This window comes from Colossoma macropomum, unplaced genomic scaffold, assembly GCF_904425465.1.
Source record: "Colossoma macropomum unplaced genomic scaffold, Colossoma_macropomum, whole genome shotgun sequence".
NCBI lineage: Eukaryota > Metazoa > Chordata > Actinopteri > Characiformes > Serrasalmidae > Colossoma > Colossoma macropomum.
The window spans coordinates 29388179-29410471 of record NW_023494807.1 but is presented as its reverse complement, the minus strand read 5'-3'; the positions used below and the strand labels follow the sequence as shown (position 1 = coordinate 29410471).

Here is a 22293-nt window from a genome sequence, read left to right as displayed (position 1 = left end):
AAAGAACCCTTGAAGAACCCTCTTAATCTATAATTGGAATGAATTCAGTCAGGTTTGGTGAAAACCTCTGCGTGTAAACACAGCCAGTGACTCCAGCTTAGACTTTCTTGTTGATAGACTGAAGAGGATTTGACTCTGTTTGCCATCATGTTTCTCTCAAGCCATTTACAGCAGCATCAGAAGACCAGAGCTGCTGTTACAGTTAACAGTACTGTACTCCTGTGTGGTTGAGTGGAGTTCAGTCAGCGTGATCAGTAACGTGATGAATCGATGCTAACTCTGGTGCTGACGCTGCCTGAAGTACGGCCTGCGGTGGAAGTGCTGACTGTGTTTGAAAATGCTAGACTGAAGGGCTGAAATGGTTCATGTAGTGCTCTTGGCAAAGGATGAAACGAGGAGAGTGTGGCCAGACAGATTCATTCAGTGTCCGATATTCTTACTGGATGTTCTCACTGGCTGTGTTCACATGCAAGGACTTTTGCCAATCTGATTGAATACATTCCAGTTATAGATGAAGACTGAGGTGTTTATTTGCTCACTCTATTCAACAACCTGATGGAAAGTCTCCGTTTACATGCTGACTACAAAAAATCTGGGGCCGTATTACAGAAAATTCTTAAGACTGAGATCTGCTTTGTTGTCATGGCAGCTTTAGTTAAGACTGAATTTAGGACAGAAGTCATTACAGAACAACAGTTCTGAAGTCTATAATCTTCTCTTATTTCCAGATGAGAAAACGGTTTTACAGAAACGTCCAAAATATCCTAAATATTTTCTTAACTTTAAGATAAACCCCAGATCTGTCTTAACTTCTGTTTAACCGTCTGTTTCTATTGTTTTGTGCGGTGACCGGCAGCACAGCTCACTATAACCAGCATAGTGACGCTAAACTTATCTACACTGAAAACGGCACTTTGACTTGAGAGGTTTTTTCTAACAGCGTTTAAAAGCCCAGACGCTGCAGACTCGATCTCCACCGTCCCTCTGATTACCTTCGGGTGTTAATGCTGATGATGAAATATTACAGTGATGGTGGTGAATATTGAGGAGACGGAGCTGAACGTGTGTCTGTTTATTAGTAGGAGTAACGTTAGCACGCTCGGCTAAAGCGTTTGGGAAATGGAGACTGAAACTGTGGAGCAGCGACTCTGATAAACAGCTCGAAGCGCTGCCACAATATTGCGCTTTAGTTTTGTTTGACCTTGTTTACCTCAGTAACGGTAGCTAACGTTAGCTGTCTGGCTGACTAATCTGATTACGTGTTTACTAGTTTCAGCTGTGCCTGTATGGTCAGTTGCTAGGTAACAGACACGACAGTTGATTGTCAACTTCAATTGAGTAAGTTAAGATTTCCTAACTTGAGATAAGAAAAGAGGCTGTAAGATAAGTTTTGCTTCTGTAATACGAATTTGTGAAATCTTATCTCGACCTGTCAGATATTAAGTTAAGACAAAAAGATAGGAAGTTTCTGTAATACGGCTCCTGATCCAAAATTACGCGCATGCGTAGAGAACCGCTTAGTGTAGACGTTACCAAGACAACCAGCATCACGCGAGTCCAGTCAGAGTGAGATGAGCAGCAGTGAGCAGTGCTTGTGTTTTTAATTGCTTTAAAATGATGTCAGACTCAGGAAAACGTCCTTCACATGTCCTTATTAAAGAAGGCCGAGAGGAGGACGTCGTGTTCTGAGACACATAAGCTGGAAGTGCGCTTGTAGTGTCATGATGAATAGTAGATAATTCGCTCGCATCCTTGGAAGACACAGTCTTCACCAAGTTTTGACTGAGTTCTCTTTGAATTCCCCTTCAATTAGCTCACAGTCATCAACCCATGCTGCAAAACGTTGCATGCAGTTACACATTTCCACCAGAGAGGTCTCCAAATCCCCCAAACTTACATGGTTCAGCTTTAAGTGCTTTTGAAAGATAGCGACCAAGATAATCAGGCTATGTTCACATTACCAAAGTGTCAAAGTGGTTGAAGTGCCACAAATCCAATTTTTTGACCTAATGTGACTCAGATCTGACGTTTTCAGAGCTGGTTGGACATGCAAATCTGATCTTTTCAAATCCGACCTGAGCCACTTTCATATGTGGTCCTAGATCGGATACGTATCTGATTTGTGGCCATGCGACCTTAATGTGACGCTCAGATCGGAATTCTTGTGCTTTTTTTCCCACTGTGCGTGCGCCATCATTCAGCGTTACCATGGCAGCAGCGCCGAACAGTTAAAAGCCTGTAAACGATGGAAAAGCAGCTCATCTCACCTTTTTCTCCTTCGTCTCGCTCTAATAATGAAGCTGAGAGCTGATCAGAGTTAATTATCTTCTCAGCGAAGCTCGTTCTGCTCGTTAGTTTGTGCTGATGATGCTCGTGATTCATTCACGTGACGTTACTGAGTAGGATGAGCTCATGAGGGTCATTTCAGGACGCCGGTTCGTCACATTAATGACAGATTTGAATCGCTTACCTAAACGAGTGCGAACCATCGTGTCAGAGAGATCGGATCTGAGCAAAAGGATTTGAACAATGAGGCCTGTAATGTGAACAGAGACCCCACCCAGCCTTCTGCTCTCTGGCCAACACTACCCCAGCATAGGATGCAAGACTGCCAGACTCTGTAAGAGCTTCTCCCCACAGGCCGTTAGACACCTCAACTCCCTTTAACAACACACGCAACATGCTGGCCTATCAGGGCTGTTGAACTCTTGAACATGCACACACACACTGTTTTGAACACACACAGACTGTCTAAGTAAACACACTCAGAGCGCATATCTTCCTTCACAGGCCTTCAGACTACTCAACTCCCTCAGTACACAACATGCTGGCCTCTCAGGACTGTTGAACTCCTGATTATTCGTCCAGACTGTCTGAACTCATTTATTGCAACGCAGATCTTATTTTGTGTCTCTTGAGCACTTTATCACTTTTCACCAGTGTCACATTTACACTTCCTGTTACACTGTGAAGTAATACCATCGCTGAGAACAACTACTTTTTTCTTGCACAGCGTGCAGCGCTCTGTATGCATATTTTATGTCTGCTGTCTAGTATGTCTGTGTGTTTGCCTTTATGTTTACACTGTATTTGCACATGGGAGCTGGAGAAACGCAGTTTCGTTCAGCTGTGCACTCTTTGTTGTACAGTCTGAATGACAAAGTTCACTGAACACACAGTGTCATAAATAACACTTAAGTAAAATGTTATTTGGAAATGCCGTAGACGGACTATGCTTGCATCGTTTCGGCAAAAAGACATTGGGCCTCGTTCGCCAATATCTTCCTAAGTTTGTTCTTAAATGTGTTCTTGAGAAAGGTCCTAAGAAAAGGTCTACGTCAGATTCACCTTTGTTCTCTTGAGTGTGTGAAGATTCTGTTCTTACCTAAGAACAAATCCCACGTAAGAAAACAGTGGTGAACTTCGTAAAACCTGCACAAGTGGGTTTTAAGAAGGAATTTCTTCTTATGAGTGGCTGGTGAATGAGGCCCAATGTTTTGCTTTAAAGCGTCTTTTGCCTCAAATCCAAACCCAGAACTAACCATGAGGCCTGTATCTACTTTCTGTTTGTCATCTGAATGTAATGTTAACAGTAAACACAAACAACAGTAGAAACAGAGGAAGAGCTTCGAGCTTTGATTTAACTTATTTTTTTAATTCCAGATACATACAGGAAACATAACTAAAGGGACACTTTTTGGATTTGTAAATTAAAAGCTACTTTTTTCCTTAAATGAAGATACTGATTTTAGCCCCTTTGTGTAGACCTATATGATGAGATTGGTACCCTCTAGCCTAGGGGTCGGCAACAGGCGGCTCTTTTACTGCCCTGTTGTGGCTCCACAGCAGAATCAGATTTGTAGGTAAAAATAAAATAATCCTCCTTTACACTAAAATAAAGCTCTGCTGATCGTTCAACACAGTTTAACAATAAATGGTCTTAAACTCTGGAGTTAATGTAGAACTGCTAATTCACCCTTTAACCCTGAAGATCAGCGCAGACTGCTGGTCACCACAGCAATGCGGACAACAGTCTCACCTAGCTAGTGGCTAACGAAACATCAAAGAGAGAAATTTAAGACAAACATTGATAATTTGGAGATGAATGGACTTATTTGCATTTATAATCTCTCCAGCTGGTTTCCTGATACGTTTAATCTGCAATGAGAAACTGACAAACGCTAAGTCACTAAGCTGTGGTCAGAATTCTCCGGTTCCATCTTAAATGGTGCAGCATTCTGGCGCCTCAGGCACCATTTAAGGTGGAATGGGAAAATTCGAACGAGAAGCTGGCGAATGAGAAACGACTTCAGCCTCATAAAAAATCGAACGTTTAGAGACGTTTTACGAGAAACTGTTCCACTTTTGAGGAAAAGTTTCCTGCCGGAGATGCGAGAAAAGCGGCTGTAGCTGAACTAAAGCTTAAAGCAGAGTAAAGTAAGTCTGCATTTTCATTTATATAATATTTTTAATCTATTCTAGGACTTAACCACATACTGAGACTTATTTACAGCCAAGATGGTGAAATGGACATAAAATGTTGGGGCTCCAAAGGTGGTTTGATTTTTGTTGAAAGGACAAAACGGTTCTTCTTAACATTTGGGTTGCCGACTCCTGGACTAGGGTTCAGTTTATAGGTTGTGTGTGAACTAAACCTTAGACCATTTACATGAATTTGGTATCAGTGGTTGTTTTTATGTATGTTCATTTATTTTTGCTTTGTAATTGTTCACTTTTCTGTTTTCTTTCTTTAATATTGATTTGTATTGTGACATTTGTGAATGACTAAGACATCCAAAGTGATGGGACTAATTAGCTGAGGGTGTTTAGAGCACCTGGATAGAGCTTGTAAAGTGGCTCTCCCTGATGAAGGCTTAGGCCGAAATGCGTTGAGATTTTTTTTGCCCGTAGCTGTATTTTAGCAAAGGCTTGTTAACTCAGTGAAGAATGCCAAAGATTTTCACTCAACTTTTACATTTTCATAACTTTTACTGCATTCGGTTTTATGTGATTCACAGACGGAGATTCTAGAGGCTGCAATTGACCAATCAGTGGTTTGCACCGTTTCTAGCTCCACTCATGTCACATAACTGTACTGTATCGCGCTGCCCGGTGAAAAACACCATAACAAACACGAATGTAAACCCCAGAAAGGTCCACTCTGAGCATAAAATCTGAGCAGTAAGGTTTGTAATGTGGTCATAATTTCTATCATCTCTCTGCTAAACGGATAAACTTGTTTCCGAAGCACAGGCCTTAACAAATCATAGCTTGTTTACAGGCTTCTTACTCTGACACAGAACAGCAAGGAGGCTAATGTAGAGGCATGTGGATTCCTCAGATTACTTTCAGCCTCTACGCTGTCGTCTGGTCACATAAACACAGGGTGGATCCTGTTGACGATGTCTGTATGAATGAACACGGACTGTAAATAGATATGTCTTAGCCTGAAGGCAGGCAGGTTAAAGGGGACGTCCACAAACTTTAAGTAGTTCAGTGTTTGAGATGTAAACAGAGTGATTCAGAGTGGTTTGGTGTGAAATGGTTCAGATGTCTTTACAGTGGTGGTGATAGGAACCAGGGGTCACCATGACTACAACACAGATAAAGCCATTTTATTCACTATCCAAAACCACCAGTGAACCTACGCATGTCTTCTGGGGTTTATATGTAATGTTGATGATGATAAAATAGTCATAAGTCTGAAAAAATAGGTTTTCTTGGGTACTATTTACCTTACAACACCCTGCAGCCACTGCAGATTTTTTTTCCAAAATTCCTGCATAATTAAGTGATTAAGATATAAATAGTCATTCAAAGTGGTTCAATGTGGAAAGCTCCATTCTAGAAATCAGAATTGTTCACAGTGGTGGTGATGGGAACCAGATGTCCCCCTCTAAAAGCTCCCTCACAGAAAGTTACTGCATGAAATAAAACAATGTTTTTGATACTTTTAAGAGAAAATTTTGTCCTGAAATGTATTTTTTAAGGGCCATTCATGGTGGAGGGGTACATGTAGTACATTTTAAGGCAAAGTAGTCCCAAACAGAACTGTTTTGTCTTTTCCCAGATTTATTACTATTTATGGCTATTTACCATCAACATACACACATAGATCCACTGGTGGTTTTGGATGGTAAATAAAATTTCTATATTAGTGTTGTAGTCATGGCAACCCCTGATTCCTATCACCACCACTGTAAAGAAATGAATTTCTACAATCAACCATTTCACACCAAACCACTCTGAATGACTCTTTACATCTCAAGGACTGAATTATTCAGAAATTCTGTGGAATTCCCCTTTAAAACACTGCTGTATAAGGAATTGTGCAGGGAGTTGAGTGCAGCTTTAGCCTGTTGTCTCCATGCAGCCTTGGTGAAAAGTCAAACAGTGTGCTCAGTTGTATTGAGGCCTAGTAACCAGGTCCAGGGTGGATTTGACTTTGGCTGCTGGAGACATGACTCAGCTGAGTGTTTGCAGCCGTTTCTATGGCAGAACAGTTCACAGAGAACCATTCGTTAGCTTGATCCAGCCGGATCAGCAAGAAAGGAGAATACTGTGGGAGCATAGATATACACACCTAGATGCCGCGTTGGGTCCAGCTAGGCACGGCAATGGCGCCGTCATTTTATGGTGGTCAGCATCGCTGCTGGACTGCATTCAGTACCATTACAGAGCAGCAGTTTAAGAAAGATACTGTCCAAAATTACACTATTTCAAGAATATTGCACTCAGAAAGTGGGATAGGATTATATAATGGAGGGAACGCAGTGATCCACACTCACGTTTGTGTGATGTTTATAGATATGGCTGTGTGGTTGGTGAAGCACAGAGAACCTGTTGATGTGATTGTTTTTCCTCTGGTTTTCTATTAAGCTTATTTCATTTAATAGTCTATTCAGGGGGTCTTAACTTAATTTCGTAGTTATTTATTTACAGTGGTGGTTAAAGCTTTGTAGTGGTAAGTTAGCATTCCTTAATCTGTGTAGATATTCATAATAGATTAACGTTAGCACCGTCTTACACAAACCTGAAGTCAGCTTTTTATTCGCCAGCATCTTGCTCGAATTTTCACGTTCCACCTTAAATGGTGCAGCTTCAGGCACCAGAATGTAACTGCTACACCATTTAAGGTGGAATGGGAAGACTCAAACAAGATGCTGGTGAATTGGAAGCCAACTTCAGCTTCGTCCTTCTTGCTGTGTTTTTTGGGGGGGTTTATTTTATTTTTATGTGTATTAAGATTAGAAGTGATTCACACATTGATGGATTTGCTGATATGTGTGATCATGTTTCTCACACTAAACTCAGGTCAGGTGCAGACTGAAGACTTTCCTGCTGGTCTGGACCGCTAATTAACACGATCAGTGATTAAAGAAATAAAAGCTACCGAGAGCGGTCAGTGCAGCCTAGATTAATCTGTGTCTGAGGATTATAACAAGTTTGGTGAAAATCGTTGAGTAATAAGGAAGTTGTGGCTGATTTAATCCTGAGACTCATCGTCTCTCAGTACAAGTGAATTTGTTTGCAAGCGGATCTTGACCTCTCCAACATGGCGGACGCGCAGACTCAGATAGAGAACAGACAATAGTTATGTATATCTATGATTGGGAGTGCTTACTTGTAAAATAGACAAAACTTTTTAAAGTGTTAGTTTGGCAAAATGTCAGAGAAAATCAGCCAGGATTAGTTTTGGTTAGATTAGCCTTTAGTTTTGCACTGGAGCTATGAGGCTAATGTAGCTAACAAGTAATGGAAGCTTATGTACGTAAATTAGCATCAAGCCTAAATGGTCACAGATTTACTTCAAAATTGGGAGAATAGCTAAGTGATCTCAATTTACGCATGATGCTAATTGGTGGGGTGGCTTTCCTTACTTGTTAGCTACATTAGCCTCGTAGCGCCAGTGCAGCACTAAAGAAGCAAACCATGTCCTGGCTAATCAGTTACATTGGGGTAAAGGAGAAAATTTGGCTGTGTTTACACAGCAGGCAAAAGTGGCCCAAATCTGATTTTCTCACCAAATCCGATTTTTTGGTTTGGCTGTTCACATTGTCTTTAAATGAGATCTGTATGCGACATCAGTCTGAACAGATCAGCTCCTAAACTGACCCGCATGTGCAAAAGAACAGTGCTTCACGTGGCTCATCCAAGGGTAAACAGTCACGACGGCCAGTGAACGCCAGTCGCTCCCGCAGCTTCAGTTTCGTCTTCGCCAGCATCACAAGAGCGAGTATAAAGTTCCAGTGACTGACAGCTGGACTCATCACCCACAGTGTGTTCGAGTTCGCCGAAAAAAGGGCTCGGTCACTTCTTTGGTTCGTGTCCTCGGATTATTTAAACTGTTCTGTGACGCATCAGCCTAAATGTTTGAGCCTCAGCAGCGCGAAATTATGACGAATGTCGAGTTGGGTTGACGTAAAAGTCGCATGAATTCCGATCTGTCTGTTCAGACTGAGTCGCACTGCCACAGATCGGATACGTATTGGATTTCAGCACCACATGTGAAAGCGCCTCAAATCGGAATTGAAAATGTCAGATTCAGTGCGTTTTTTGCTGTTCACACTGACACAAATGACACATCTGTGCCACATATGAGGAAAACGATCGGATTTGGGTGTTCAAGCTACACAGTCAACCAGGATTTAATGAATGTGTATTGTAAACATTGAAGACGTACAGTCTTATATTCAGACTTTCTCTTTGGAAGTTGTTCTTTGCTCGGTTCCTCAGGCTCATCTGTCCTCGGTGACCTCTCGGCTTCATAAAGTGCAGACAGGCATGATTTTGGCGAGCAGCAGTGCGGTCCTCATAAACTAAGTTATATGGACGTATTTATACTTGGAATCATTCATTTCTCAGAGTGACCCATCTTTATGGCTCCGTTCCCTCTCCCTCAGAAACATCTGCACTCTGTTTTTTTCTTTCATTGCTGCAGCTGTGGGTTCAGAGAATGTAGACCAGGGGTGTCAAACTCAACCACCAAAAGGGCCATATTAAAAAACCTCTACCACTCTGTGGGCCAGAGAACATCTGTGTTTTTATTTGCTTGCTAAATAACGTTTTCTGTAACCTGAGCTGGTCATTGTTTATTTACAATACGCCAAAAACACCAACATCAAAATAAAGGCAGTTGTAGTGAACCTTGAAACATTACATAATGAATACTTGAAGTATTCAAAAATAAAATAAATAAATTAATAAAAATACACCGATCAGGCATAACATTATGACCACTTCCTTGTTTCTACGCTCATTGTCCATTTTATCAGCTCCACTTACTGTATAGGTGCACTTTGTAGTTCTACAGTTACAGACTGTAGTCCATCTGTTTCTCTGCATACTTTGTTAGCCCCCATTTACCCTGTTCTTCAGTGGTCAGGACCCCCTTGGACCCTCACAGAGCAGGTACTATTTGGGTGGTGGGTCATTCTCAGCACTGCAGTAACACTGACGTGGTGGTGGTGTGTTAGTGTGTGTTGTGCTGGTCTGAGTGGATCAGACACAGCAGTGCTGCTGGACTGAGAATAGTCCGCCAACCAAAAATATCCAGCCAACAGCGTCCTGTGGGCAGCATCCTGTGACCACTGAGGAAGGACTAGAGGATGACCAACACAAACTGTGCAGCAGCAGATGAGCTATCGTCTCTGACTTTACATCTACAAGGTGGACCGGCAAGGTAGGAGTGTCTAATAGAGTGGACAGTGAGTGGACACAGTGTTTAAAAACCCCAGCAGCACTGCTGTGTCTGATCCACTCAGACCAGCACAACACACTAACACACCACCACCACGTCAGTGTCACTGCAGTGCTGAGAATGATCCACCACCCAAATAGTACCTGCTCTGTGAGGGTCCATGGGGGTCCTGACCACTGAAGAACAGGGTAAAAGGGGGCTAACAAAGTATGCAGAGAAACAGATGGACTACAGTCTGTAACTGTAGAACTACAAAGTGCACCTATATAGTAAGTGGAGCTGATAAAATGGACAATGAGCGTAGAAACAAGGAGGTGGTCATAATGTTATGCCTGATCAGTTGATATAAATAGGCTACAGTACACAACATTATACACATTATAGTAGGCTATGTTACATTATGCACATTATGATGCAGTGCATGTTGGGGATTGTAGTGCAGTCCGTTGTGAAACAGGTTAAAATTAATAGAAAATGAAAATAATTTCGCGGGCCAGATCGGATTATGCCATGGGTCTGAAATGGCCCTCGGGCCTTGGGTTTGACACATGGGATGTAGACAGACCTGCTGAGCAACATTTCGGAAGTGATTGCTCAGCCAAAAATCTGAGTCAGAATGCATTATTGTCCGTTTCATTTACATAAAATGGAAAATTTGCATTGGCATTTAAACACTACAGTGTATCAGGGCCGACTCTCACGCAACGGCTGTGAGACTCGATCTCTCACGTGACACTTGACATCTCTCACGCAGTTTACGTCTGCGATGACTCTGAGCGCACTAAACATAGTTTCCAACGTCTGCTTAGCACTCCACCTTTCATTGCTTCATTTAAGTACATCTCTTTGTGTCCATTTCATCATCTCCACTGACCATATAGGAGCACTTTGTAGCCCTACAATTACAGACTGTAGTCCATCTGTTTCTCTGCATACTTTGTTACCCTGTTCTTCAATGGTCAGGACCCTCACAGAGCAGGTACTATGTGGGTGGTGGATCATTCTCAGCACTGCAGTAACACTGACGTGGTGGTGGTGTGTTAGTGTGTGTTGTGCTGGTCTGAGTGGATCAGACACAGCAGTGCTGCTGGAGTTTTTAAACACTGTGTCCACTCACTGTCCACTCTATTAGACACTCCTACCTTGTCGGTCCACCTTGTAGATGTAAAGTCAGAGGCGATAGCTCATCTGCTGCTGCACAGTTTGTGTTGGTCATCCTCTAGTCCTTCATCAGTGGCCACAGGACGCTGCCTACAGGAGGCTGTTGGCTGGATATTTTTGGTTGGTGGACTATTCTCAGTCCAGCAGCGACACTGAGGTGTTTAAAACTCCAGCAGCACTGCTGTGTCTGATCCACTCTAGGCCTCTGAATGAGGAACTAAAACTCCCTTTCATGTCATGCTTATAACATGTATGTATAACTATTCATGAGTTTTTCGTTCCGTTTAAGTTGGTTTCACACTGCAACTGCTGAAGTGGACCAAATTACACAAGGGGGCATGGAGGTGGGAAGTGGGGGTGCTGAGGGTGCTGCAGCACCCCCAGATGATGATGATGATGATGATTCTTCTTCTTCTTCTTCTTCTTCTTCTTCTTGTTCTTCTTCTTCTTCTTCTTCTTCTGTTTTTCTGAGATTTAATATCATGATGCATATCATGTATCGTGATATATTATTTTTCACCATATCACATACCCCTACTCCCAGTAACCGCCCCCCCATCCCAGCCCGGCCCACTGAAATTTCACTCTAACAAAAGCGTAAAGGTTGGCAGGCGTGCTTCTGAACTACGGCTTTAACACTGACAGCCCTGTTTAATGCAGTGACACTGACCTTCACATAACTGAATGTGAACTGAATGCATTCTGACCTGATTCTGATCTGCCTTTCCATTTCATTTCTGTGCCACACGCTGTCAGCGCAGGCTGGCAGGCTTCAGCTTTAGTGCCGCTCCCTGCCCCCTGCTCTGTACTGGTTCGGACAATACAGTGGTCCTAACGCCACAGCCATTATTGTTCTGTGGCTGGTAAATAAATAAAACCTGAGATAATGTAAGAACAGAGATAAGAATGCCACTAAAAGCTGGTACAGCAGGCTAATCTTAGAAACCATGCTGGCTGAAAAACCATGTTCCGTGTAGAGTAATGGAAGGAAGGTGGTTAGCCTGCAGAATAAACAGCCAAAATCTCAGTATCCCATCGCAGTGAGTGTGTCTGAGACAGTGTTGAATTTACTTCATTGAGTTCTACACAGTTAAACACAGTTTTCGCCGAAAGTAAGTCAGCTGAAGGACTGAGTTTTGTTCATGTGGAAAACAGTGCACACATTCACATCAAGTCAGTGCATCAGTTTTTTGCACTCAGGACTTTTTATACAGGAGTATTGTCTTTCACTTCTCCATCCAAAAAACAAACCGCGAAAGCACATGACTGCACGATCCAGTGCTCACTCGTTTTACAGCTGCAGAGGGATGTGGTGAGACCTCCTTCCAAACAGCCGTAACATGCTATGCATTTGAAATGGAACATTCATTTAGCACTGATTCCAGGTTATTATTATTGTTGTTGTTGTTATTATTATTATTATTATTATTAGTAGTAGTAGTAGTAGTAGTAGTAGTAAGTAGTAGTAGTAGTAGTATTATAGGTCTTATAATTATATACCACAGTTGCATGGGAGCTAATGAGCAACCGCCAACTTAGCAGCACCATAGCAGCAACCTAGAATCCACTTAGCAACATAATAGCAACTACCTAGCAACCACATAGGGACACCATAGCATCCCCCTGGGACACCATAGCAACCACTTAGCAACACCATAGCAACCACCTAGCAACCACTTAGCAACATTGTAGCAACCAGCCAGCACCAGAGAAATCACCATAGAAACTAGCAACAACCTAACAGGAAGTGGGAACCATTTAACCATTTAAGCAGCGCAACTATTCTGTGTTTCCTTCAGGAAGTGCACGTGTACATGTCTGTCTGTCTGTCTGTCTGTCTGTCTGTCTGTCTGTCTGTGACTGTGATGGACAGGCGACCTGTCCAGGGTGTATCCTGCCTTCCACCCAATGACTCCCCCAGCGACCCAGAAGGATAAAAAAAAGTGTGTGTATGTATGTATGTGTGTGTGTGTATGTGTGTATATCACAGTTGCATGGGCGCTAATTATAAACCAAGTCTTTTTCTGTATGTTCTGTGTGCTTTTTAATTCTAAACCTCAGAAGTGAACATATTCTGTGCTGGAATATTCAAGGTAGCGGTTTAAAATAGGTTTTGTCCCATCATACAAGTTCATAACATTAGAAGTCATTTAAACTAATATGGAGCCACAGTGGTTCTTGTTGGAAAGTGATTTTGTAGTGATATACCTTCAGTTAAAGGAGACGGCAGCAATGTGTAAATATGGTGAAAGTACTTTGCTTTATTGATTTTGTTCATAACTGGGTCAGAAAGTCACTGCAGGTTTCGTCAATCCCACCAACATGAGTTCTCCACCCCCTGGTGGTTAACGGCGGTACTGCAGCAGGAGCAGGTTAGCAGAAGTGAGTATTTGTTTTCTCACAGTAAACAGTGAGAAAACGAGTCCTTTGCCAAATAAAGGCAGTGTTTAGGTTTTATAGAGCTCTGTTTATGTTTCCATGACCGATCCTGTTTATTGATCCTGTTCAGAAATAGTCAATAACATCATCCTAGAGCAAAGTTTGTGTTAGAACTCAAGAATGGAAATCTTTTGATTGGATTTTACAAACCCTGTTTAAATGATGAAATAAATGATGTTGGTCATTTTCTTATACAGTTTGTGCTTAAGTCCTACTGAGTGAAGTGCTTGCGTGTGATCAGTGAAAGCCAGTTCAGCCTCGGGCTGTAGGTCAGAGAAACTGAATTACAGTGTACTAGGCTGGTATTGAGTGGTCATTGACTTGTCACCAGGCACTATTCAGGCTCAGTTCATGACCGTTTGTTTTGTGCTCAGCATTTTAATGTGTGACTCTTAAGCTCAAACACGTTTTTACTGTTTTGGGAGCTTTTAAATTGTTTTGGAAGATGCTCACTTCTGATTACCTGGGCCTCTTCTTTAATGGAAAAATACCTGTTCAAGTTGACCAGTACATGAGTGCTGTATATGACTTCATCATACTAGGTCAACACATGGGAGATGTCATCACTGAGTGCGTTTACATGCACTTAATGATCTGAGAACTGCAGAAAGTCACATTTTGTCAGTAATCCGATCAACGCATTTGTATGCGCTCAGTAATCCGATCATAATCAGATTTCTGCAGTTACCTGGTTATTCAAATGGTCATGTAAACAGCACACTCCGATTTCTTAGATCGGAGTAAGGTCTATAAATCTGACTAAGAAATCTGATAAAGAGAGCTGGACTTTTGCTCAGTAATCAGATTTCTCAGTGTGAACTCTTACTCTGATTTCTTTCGGATTTCTCAGTCTGCACATGTGCGAAAACAGACCACGGTACATGAAATAAGTGAGCAGCGTTGCTGTGAGACGCAGCAAAACACTTTTGGAGCAACACTGAAACCAAATACACGCTTGACGAAATAAAGGATTTAAATATTCTTCATCGCCTAGATGATGTTTGTTCATATTTTCAGGTTAAGTGGTGCAACGTTTTAAAAAAAAGCCACAGGATGAAGTTTGAGTTTTACATTCCGTTTATGTCACATCATCTTCTGTGAGTTTATTGGCTGGTTGCAAAGTAGAAATCTGATTGCTGTCTGACTCATGTAGACCCAGAGTTTCCCCATTATCTGATTACTAAAGTGCATGCGAACACGTTGACTGAACTACTGACAAAATCTGACTTTCTGCAGTTATCAGATTATTAAGTACATATAAACACATTCCATCAAGATACTCTTTTCTGAGTGTATGATGAGTGTGGTCAGCACGTCTAGAACACTGAACAACTAAATGATCATAAGACAAAATTTAGACCAATTATAGAGAACCTGTAAACATCAGTGACCAGTGCACAGTAACACAGCCAGCTGGATGTCAGATCATTATGCTGGTGTTTTATGGTATTCATTTATTTTTACTAGTTGTTTGATTTCTACTTCTGTTTCTTCTTAAACAGTGTATTTTTGTAAATGCTAAATTAACAGAAAAACAATGTACTTGTTAAAAATGTTCATTTTATTTTAATTGCATTTTGTTCATTCCAACTTATTCACAGACTTAATAATCTATTGTGGTGCATATAGTGTATTATGAAACTGTCTAAGGAATCTGATGCCATGTTTTTGCCATATCGTCCACTCTTTCGTAGATCATAGTGTCTGTTTTGTTCCCTGTCCAGGTCCGCCTGTCCCATGTCCGGGTGAAGTACCTGTTCCTGACGTGGCTGACCGTGTTTGTGGGCAGTTGGGTGATCTACGTGCAGTACTCCTCTTACACAGAGCTGTGCCGAGGACGAGAATGTCAGAACAACATAGTGAGTTCGACTTTTTGTCAGTTAAATGTGGTGCAATTACATCATGATGTGATTATAGATAAAACACATTCAGTTAGGCCAGGGGTCAGCAACATGCGGCTCTTTTACTGCCCTGTTGTGGCTCCACAGCAGAATCAGATTTGTAGGTAAAAATAAAATAATCCTCCTTTACAGTAAAATAAAGCTCTGCTGATCGTTCAACACAGTTCAACAATAAATGGTCTTAAACTCTGGAGTTAATGTAGAACTGCTAATTCACGCTTTAACCCTGAAGATCAGCACAGACTGCTGGTCACCATAGCAACACGGACAACACTCTCATCTAGCTAGTAGCTAACGAACCGGCAGAGAGAAAGATTTAAGACGAACATCGATAATTTGGAGATGAATGGACTTATTAGCGTTTATAATCACTCCAGCTGGTTTCCTGATATGTTTAATCTGCAACGAGAAACTGACAAACACTAAAAAGTTGTGATGCTGAAGCTTCTCGTTCGCCAGCTTCTTGTTCGAATTTTCCCACCTGGTGTCTGAGGTGCCAGAATGTAACTGCTATACAATTTAAAGTGGAACAGGAAAATTCGAACAAGAAGCTGCCGAATGAGAAGCGACTTCAGCCTCGTAAAAAGTCAAACATTGAGAGACGTTTTACAAGAAACTGATGTACTTTTTCGGGAAAGTTTCCTGCTGGAGATGCGAGAAAAGCAGCTATAGCTGAGCTAAAGCTTAAAGCAGAGCTTTATATTATATTTTTATCCTATACTAGTACATCAGCACAGACTGAGACACATTTGCAGCCAAGATGGTAAAATAGACAAAAATGTTGTGACTCCAAAGGTGGTTTGATTTATAATGTAACATTAGAAACCAAATGTTTTTTGTTTTTTTTTGTTCAATCATATTTGAATATTAATTAGTATTCCTAATTCCACAGCACCACCTATTAGTTATCATTTGAATTTGTATATATTGAGGGTTATTGAATTGCACATGCACTGTAATATTTCCAAAAGATGCGCTAACGTTCTTAAACCTTCCTTCCAGTGTGATAAGTACAGAAAGGGCGTGATCGATGGCTCTGCCTGCAGTAGTCTGTGTGAGAAAGGCTCGCTCTATTTCGGGAGGTGTTTGTCCAGCAAGCCAAACAATCAGGTGAGCGGCGGAGCTTTTTTTAGTAGTGAGAAAGTTGAATGGCCGCCATTCATGAGTAAATCAGTTTAATTTAGGTAATTCATTCCTGAGCATGTCAACAACAGAGCAACTGTTGTGATGCCCTGAAATTGAAGACACACTGAGGTACAAATGGAAGAAGCTGGAAATAAATAAAAGTTTACAAACTTTACAGAACAGTTTACGAAACAGTATACAAACTTATTAAAGTGATTAGAGTATGTGTCATGAAAGAGAGGTGTTGGTCTTTCAATGAGTTCCATTATTTTAGATATTCTTTGCAGTTTGTCTTTGGTGTGAGTTTTTTTCATCATTTGGTGAACTGAGTGTAGTGATGGAGTCTGCATGATGGCAGAAACTTTCTTTTCGGCTTCTGTTGTTTTGTTGTGTTCTGCGTATCAAATCAAATCACGTTTAGTGTCACATCACATTTACACAGGTGCGAAGTACTTGTAGTACTTAAATATACAAAAATTATATGAGAAAAAATAAATAAATATACACACACACCTTAGACTCTAAATATATACACAATATACACATTCATATATACCAGTAATGTCATTGTAAGTAATATAAATTTTGAAATAAAAGCTGTGATATAGATTTTTTTTAGGTTTTGGAGATACAAGGTTTTCTTCCCACAACACAGACTGTAGTCCATCTGTTTCTCTGCATTATGCATAATTTGTTAGCCCCCTTTTACCCAAATAATACCTGCTGTGTCTGATCCACTCAGACCAGCACAACACACACTAACACACCACCACCACGTCAGTGTCACTGCAGTGCTGAGAATGATCCACCACCCAAATAGTAGCTGCTCTGTGAGGGTCCATGGGGGTCCTGACCACTGAAGAACAGGGTAAAAGGGGGCTAACAAAGTATCAGAGAAACAGATGGACTACAGTCTGTAACTGTAGAACTACAAAGTGCACCTATATAGTAAGTGGAGCTGATAAAATGGACAATTTGACCACAATGGAGGTGGCCATGATGTTATGCCTGATTGGTGTATTATAGCATATTATAGTATATTATACTACAGTATGTTTTTATATATATATATATATATATATATATATATATATATATATATATATATATATATATATATATATAGACTGTTACATTAAGTGTTATGTGATGACTCATTGTAGTGATCTTGGATGTAGATCAGTACAGTAACTTCTCTGTGCTTGACGTGTGGTGGACAGTAACAAAGTCCATTTACACCATCACTGTTGTCATCTTTGTGTTGCTGTTCCTGTAATTAGTGCTCTTTGTCCACTACCGTCAGGTGTATACAGGTAGCTGGGGGGACGTGGACGGAGTGATCAAGTGTCAGCTGGATGACGTGCTGCATTATGAGCTGGGAGAGGAGCTGGAGCCGAGGAAGGAGGCGGCGCTTTTTGAGAAACCAACTCGGGGAACCTCTGTGGAGAAGTTCAAGGAGATGGTGTCCAGCCACCTGAAGGTGTGGTCACGAAAAGGGCCCAACCGATATGATATGTTTTGTTTAATGGATTCTGATGGCAGTTTTAAAGGGCTGGACCACGGATGCAGATTAGACTTGCCCAAGATTCATGGAACACAAAATCAGCAGTCGACTAATTTGTTTTTATTTTGGCAGATCTATGTTGCAATTTTAATGACAGAGATAAATATTATTATTATTATTATTATTATTATTATTTGATTTGTGTTATTTTTAATAGGGAACTGATTTAAAATTTGGCCCATTAAACAGTAAGTAATGTTTATACTGCAAGTTTGGCTAGAAAGTGCTAGAAATGTGCTAATAAAAATCAGACAAACAGCCAATTTGGCTGTAAAGATATCAGTCGGCCGTAAAAGATCATGTTTGCTGCATCCCTAATATAGTTATCATTTTATTCATGCAAAAACTAAACAGACTTCAGTAGTTTTAAACATTAAAACAGTACTTTACTGACTAAGTGCCAGTTTTCAATTCTCAATTTTTCAATTTCAAAGCACCCCTTAGAACTCAGACCCCGTGGTTGTTTCTTTACATAGTATTCATTAATTATTTATTCAGAAAGATGATATTGGTGCTTTATTGGTTAGATCAGGAGCAACCCAAATGGTAAGAAGAGTCAATTTAGTCCTTTCAGCAAAAAATCACCTTGAGAGCCACGACATTTTATGTCCATTTTACCATCTTGGCTGTAAATATGTCTCAGTATGTGCTGATGTACTAGTAAAGGCTAAAAATATTGCTCTGCTTTAAGCTTTAGCTCAGCTATAGCTGCTTTTCTCACATCTCCAGCAGGAAACTTTTCCAAAAGTGGAACATTTTCTTGTAAAATGTCTCAACGTTTTTTTTTATGTGGCTGAAGTCGCTTCTCATTCGCCAGCTTCTTGTTTGAATTTTCCTGTTTCACCTTAAATGGTGCATCAGGCACCATTCGAATAAGAAGCTTTGCATCTTTTTAGTGTTTGTCAGTTTCTCGTTGCAGATTAAACGTATCAGGAAACCAGCTGGAGTGATTATAAACACAAATAAGTCATCTCTAAAAAATGTTCGTCTTAAATCTCTCTCTTTGCCGTTTCGTTAGCTACTAGCTGGGTGAGATTGTTGTCTGTGTTGCTATGGTGACCAGCAGTCTGTGCACATCTTCAGGGTTAAAGGGTGAATTAGCAGTTCTACATTAACTCCAGAGTTTAAGACCATTTATTGTTAAACTGTGTTGAACGATCAGCAGAGCTTTATTTTACTGTAAAGGAGGATTATTTTATTTTTACCTAAAAACTGCAACAGGGCAGTAAGTTGCCGACCCCTGGACTAGATTTTCACAGGTGCCAATAAATCTGCAGCATCTTAATATTGGCCAAGTTTATCAGCTGAGTGAGATTTCAGTCCCAGTCACGACTGAAACGCATGATTCAGTCAGAACATGAGCAGCAGTTTAGATGAAACTTTGCTCTTTATCTCTCACTCTGACCTTCAGGCCAAGGTTGGGGAACAAGCCAACCTGGCCGGCTTGGTGGCCCTGATCCTGACCGTCGCCGATGGCAACAAAGACGGCCGTGTCTCTCTTCCGGAGGCCAAATCTGCCTGGGCTTTGCTGCAGCTTAATGAGGTCTTATTGGCCGTAGTTCTGCAGGACCGTGAGCACACGCCCAAGCTGCTGGGCTTCTGCGGTGATCTGTACGTGGTGGAGAGGGTCCCTTACACCCCTCTGTACGGCCTCAGCCTGCCCTGGCCTCTGGAGCTGTGGGTCCCTGCAGGTAAGGGTGGGCAATATGAGGAAAATATAACATCATAATCATTTTTATGATTCACAATTTGTATAATGATATTTCGTTTTTCCAGTGTTTGTTGTTGTTGTTGTTGTTGTTGTTGTTGTTGTTGTTTTTTGTGAAGCTATTTCAGAAAGAACAAACAAAAACACTACAAATGTGTTTAAATTCTATTTTTATGTTAAACTTATTTAAACTAATTTAGCATTGTTAGTTTTAATAGTAGGTTTAATATATAATTACTACAAATTCAATGATTTTTATACTTATTTTGTACAAGTTTAAAGATAAATAATCAAACAATTACTAAAAACAAATAAAAAGCGCACATTATGCCATTATTATAATTATTATTTACTAGTTGTTTGATTATTCATCCTTTAATATTGCATTGAAAAATCTAAAAATGATGTGGTATCTAAAATTTTTCCACTGTTTGTTTTCTGTTGTACAGGTGCACTGTGTCTGTTCCAGTTTGTTAGTAAATCTGAGAAAAACTAAATACCTTTGTATGCAAAAGTTTGGGCATCCAGGTCAAATCCCATGTGTTGTTGACTTTCTAAGTGGGAAGAAAAGTCGTTTATCTCAGTAAATATATAGAATTTGTGCTCTTAAATTTAATTTGCAGCCATATTTAAGTGTGTTCTCTGTAGAAGATGTGTTAACTTATTTTCATGAGATAAAACCTTGTATCTCCAAAAATAATAACTTTACAGGAGAAGGAAAAAACCTACTTTACTTTTAATGTAAGTCAATGGAACCAGACTTTTCCCCAAGTAATTTTAAGCCATTTCTTTTTTGGTCCATTCTTCATGAAATTTACACACAATATAAAGATAAACATGCATTTTCAAATTATTTTAAAACTGAAAAACGGCAAAAATGGAGATACAAGGTTTTGTTCCACCAGCAGCGATATTTGCCACAATCTCCAGCCTTAATATATTGTCATATTACCCAGGTTTCCACCGCAGCCTGGACCAGTGGTTCACTCCGTCTTGGCCACGGAAGGCGAAGATCTCCATCGGCCTGCTGGAGCTGGTGGAAGACGTCTTCCATGGGCCGTTTGGCAGCTTCCTCATGTGCGACATGAGGCCCGGCAGCTTCGGTTACACAGAGCGGCACGACTTGCGCTTGGTGGACGGCCGGCTGGTGGTGCCGGAGGAGGCCTTCAGGAGGGCCATGAGGCTGCAGAGGTGCCAGGAGGACCAGGACTGCGTGTATGGAGTTGATTGCCGGACAACGTGCGACCGCGCCGAAGGCCGCTGCACGGCGCAGGTGAGCCAGCCCAACCTGGCCAGAGCCTGCGGGGCGCTGAAGGACTACCTCCTGCGGGGGGTGCCGGCGCACCTGCGGGACGAGCTGGAGAAGCAGCTGTACGCCTGCATGGCGCTCAGGGGCTCGGCCGAGCACATGGAGATGGAGCACTCGCTCATCCTCAACAACCTGAAAACACTGCTGTGGAAACAAATCTCGCACACAAAGGACTCGTAATGCTGAGGCGTCCAGTCGCGGAGAATCACGACCCTGCACAGTCTCTCGTTCTCTGTCTCGGCGCTTAGGGCTGCACTACAGCTATCAAGTCGATTAGCCCTCAAAAACGTTGAATATGTGCCATTCGCTTAAAAACAAAATCACCCTGTAATTCTGTGATGTTCCTGTCGTCACCGTCATAGCAAAACCTTGAAGTTAGTGGTTTTTTTTTTGTTTTTTTTGTTTTTCTTTACTTTTTTCTTTACATCATTTGAAAACGTGGACTAAAATTTTGTTACATTAACGTTAGAAATGCAAATTATGGCAAACCATCAACCAGCAAGCCTCAAATCGAAGATGTGGCCCATCAAATTGTCAGTTATCAGAGTTCTGGGTCTGAAATCTGATTGGCTGAGTCACATTCTAACCCATTTTAATATACTTGCTATAAACACGAGTTCATCAACTGAATTGGCATGTGGAACATAGTACTGACAGATGGAACCAGGTATCACAGTGTACATGAGGTAAACGGCCCAAAACTGTATTAACATACAAAGGAACGCTGGTTTGGGGCTGGTGACTGTGTTTATAATTATAATATAGAGATATAATAGAATAGAATATATAATAAAGGGATACTGAAATGTTTATATTGTAAAGCTTTAAAGTTATATTTACTGTAAATTATTAACTCACGTCAAACCGAACATAAATACCATGACTGGGGCAGCTTTAGCTCAGTCTGTCTTTTCACCTGCAGATATTGATGGGCTTCATCATTGTAGTTGTGCTGTTGTCATTTTAAAAACTCCAGTATTTTCAGCTGCGTTTCATTTTTTTAGTTGGTCTGTCGGGCAAAACCTAAAAAAAAAATCACCTATTGCACCTTTATTAAAAATGTACCTCAAATAAAATGACAAACTCGCCTATTCAGGAAGTTAAATTCAAATTTTAATTAACCCATAGTTTTGGCTAAACAGTCGCTTTTGGCGGTTTACAGACAGCAAACATTTTTTGATGTCTCCCATAACGTTACCTTTTTTTTATTGGATACAGGGTTATGTTACGATAACAACAATGATTATTCTGACATATTGCAGTACACTAGAGGAAGTGTAGGGGGCGACATTGTCGTCTGGTGACCATAAAAGAAGAAATCCATTGTCACACGTCACACAAATAAAACAGCAGAGATGTTTTGGGGTAAAGGAAGAGAAAAGTGCA

General features: G+C 41.0%; 1 protein-coding gene across 2 annotated transcripts in view; it reads left to right on the top strand.

Annotated features, from left to right (window-relative positions):
• Window positions 1-21985, top strand: part of dipk1aa (divergent protein kinase domain 1Aa) — a 32307-nt gene extending 10322 nt beyond the window's left edge. Inside the window, exons 3-7 of one of the 2 annotated variants that reach the window (XM_036556528.1) lie at window positions 15025-15159; window positions 16204-16311; window positions 17630-17806; window positions 19302-19581; window positions 20555-21985. In XM_036556528.1, coding sequence (XP_036412421.1) covers window positions 15025-15159; window positions 16204-16311; window positions 17630-17806; window positions 19302-19581; window positions 20555-21087 — 1233 coding nt within the window. In that variant the 3' untranslated portion in view covers window positions 21088-21985. Of the gene's footprint in view, window positions 1-15024; window positions 15160-16203; window positions 16312-17629; window positions 17807-19301; window positions 19582-20047; window positions 20259-20554 lie in introns of those variants that run through there. The other variant, XM_036556529.1, reaches the window with a different exon arrangement.
• The last annotated feature ends 308 nt before the right edge of the window (window positions 21986-22293 follow it).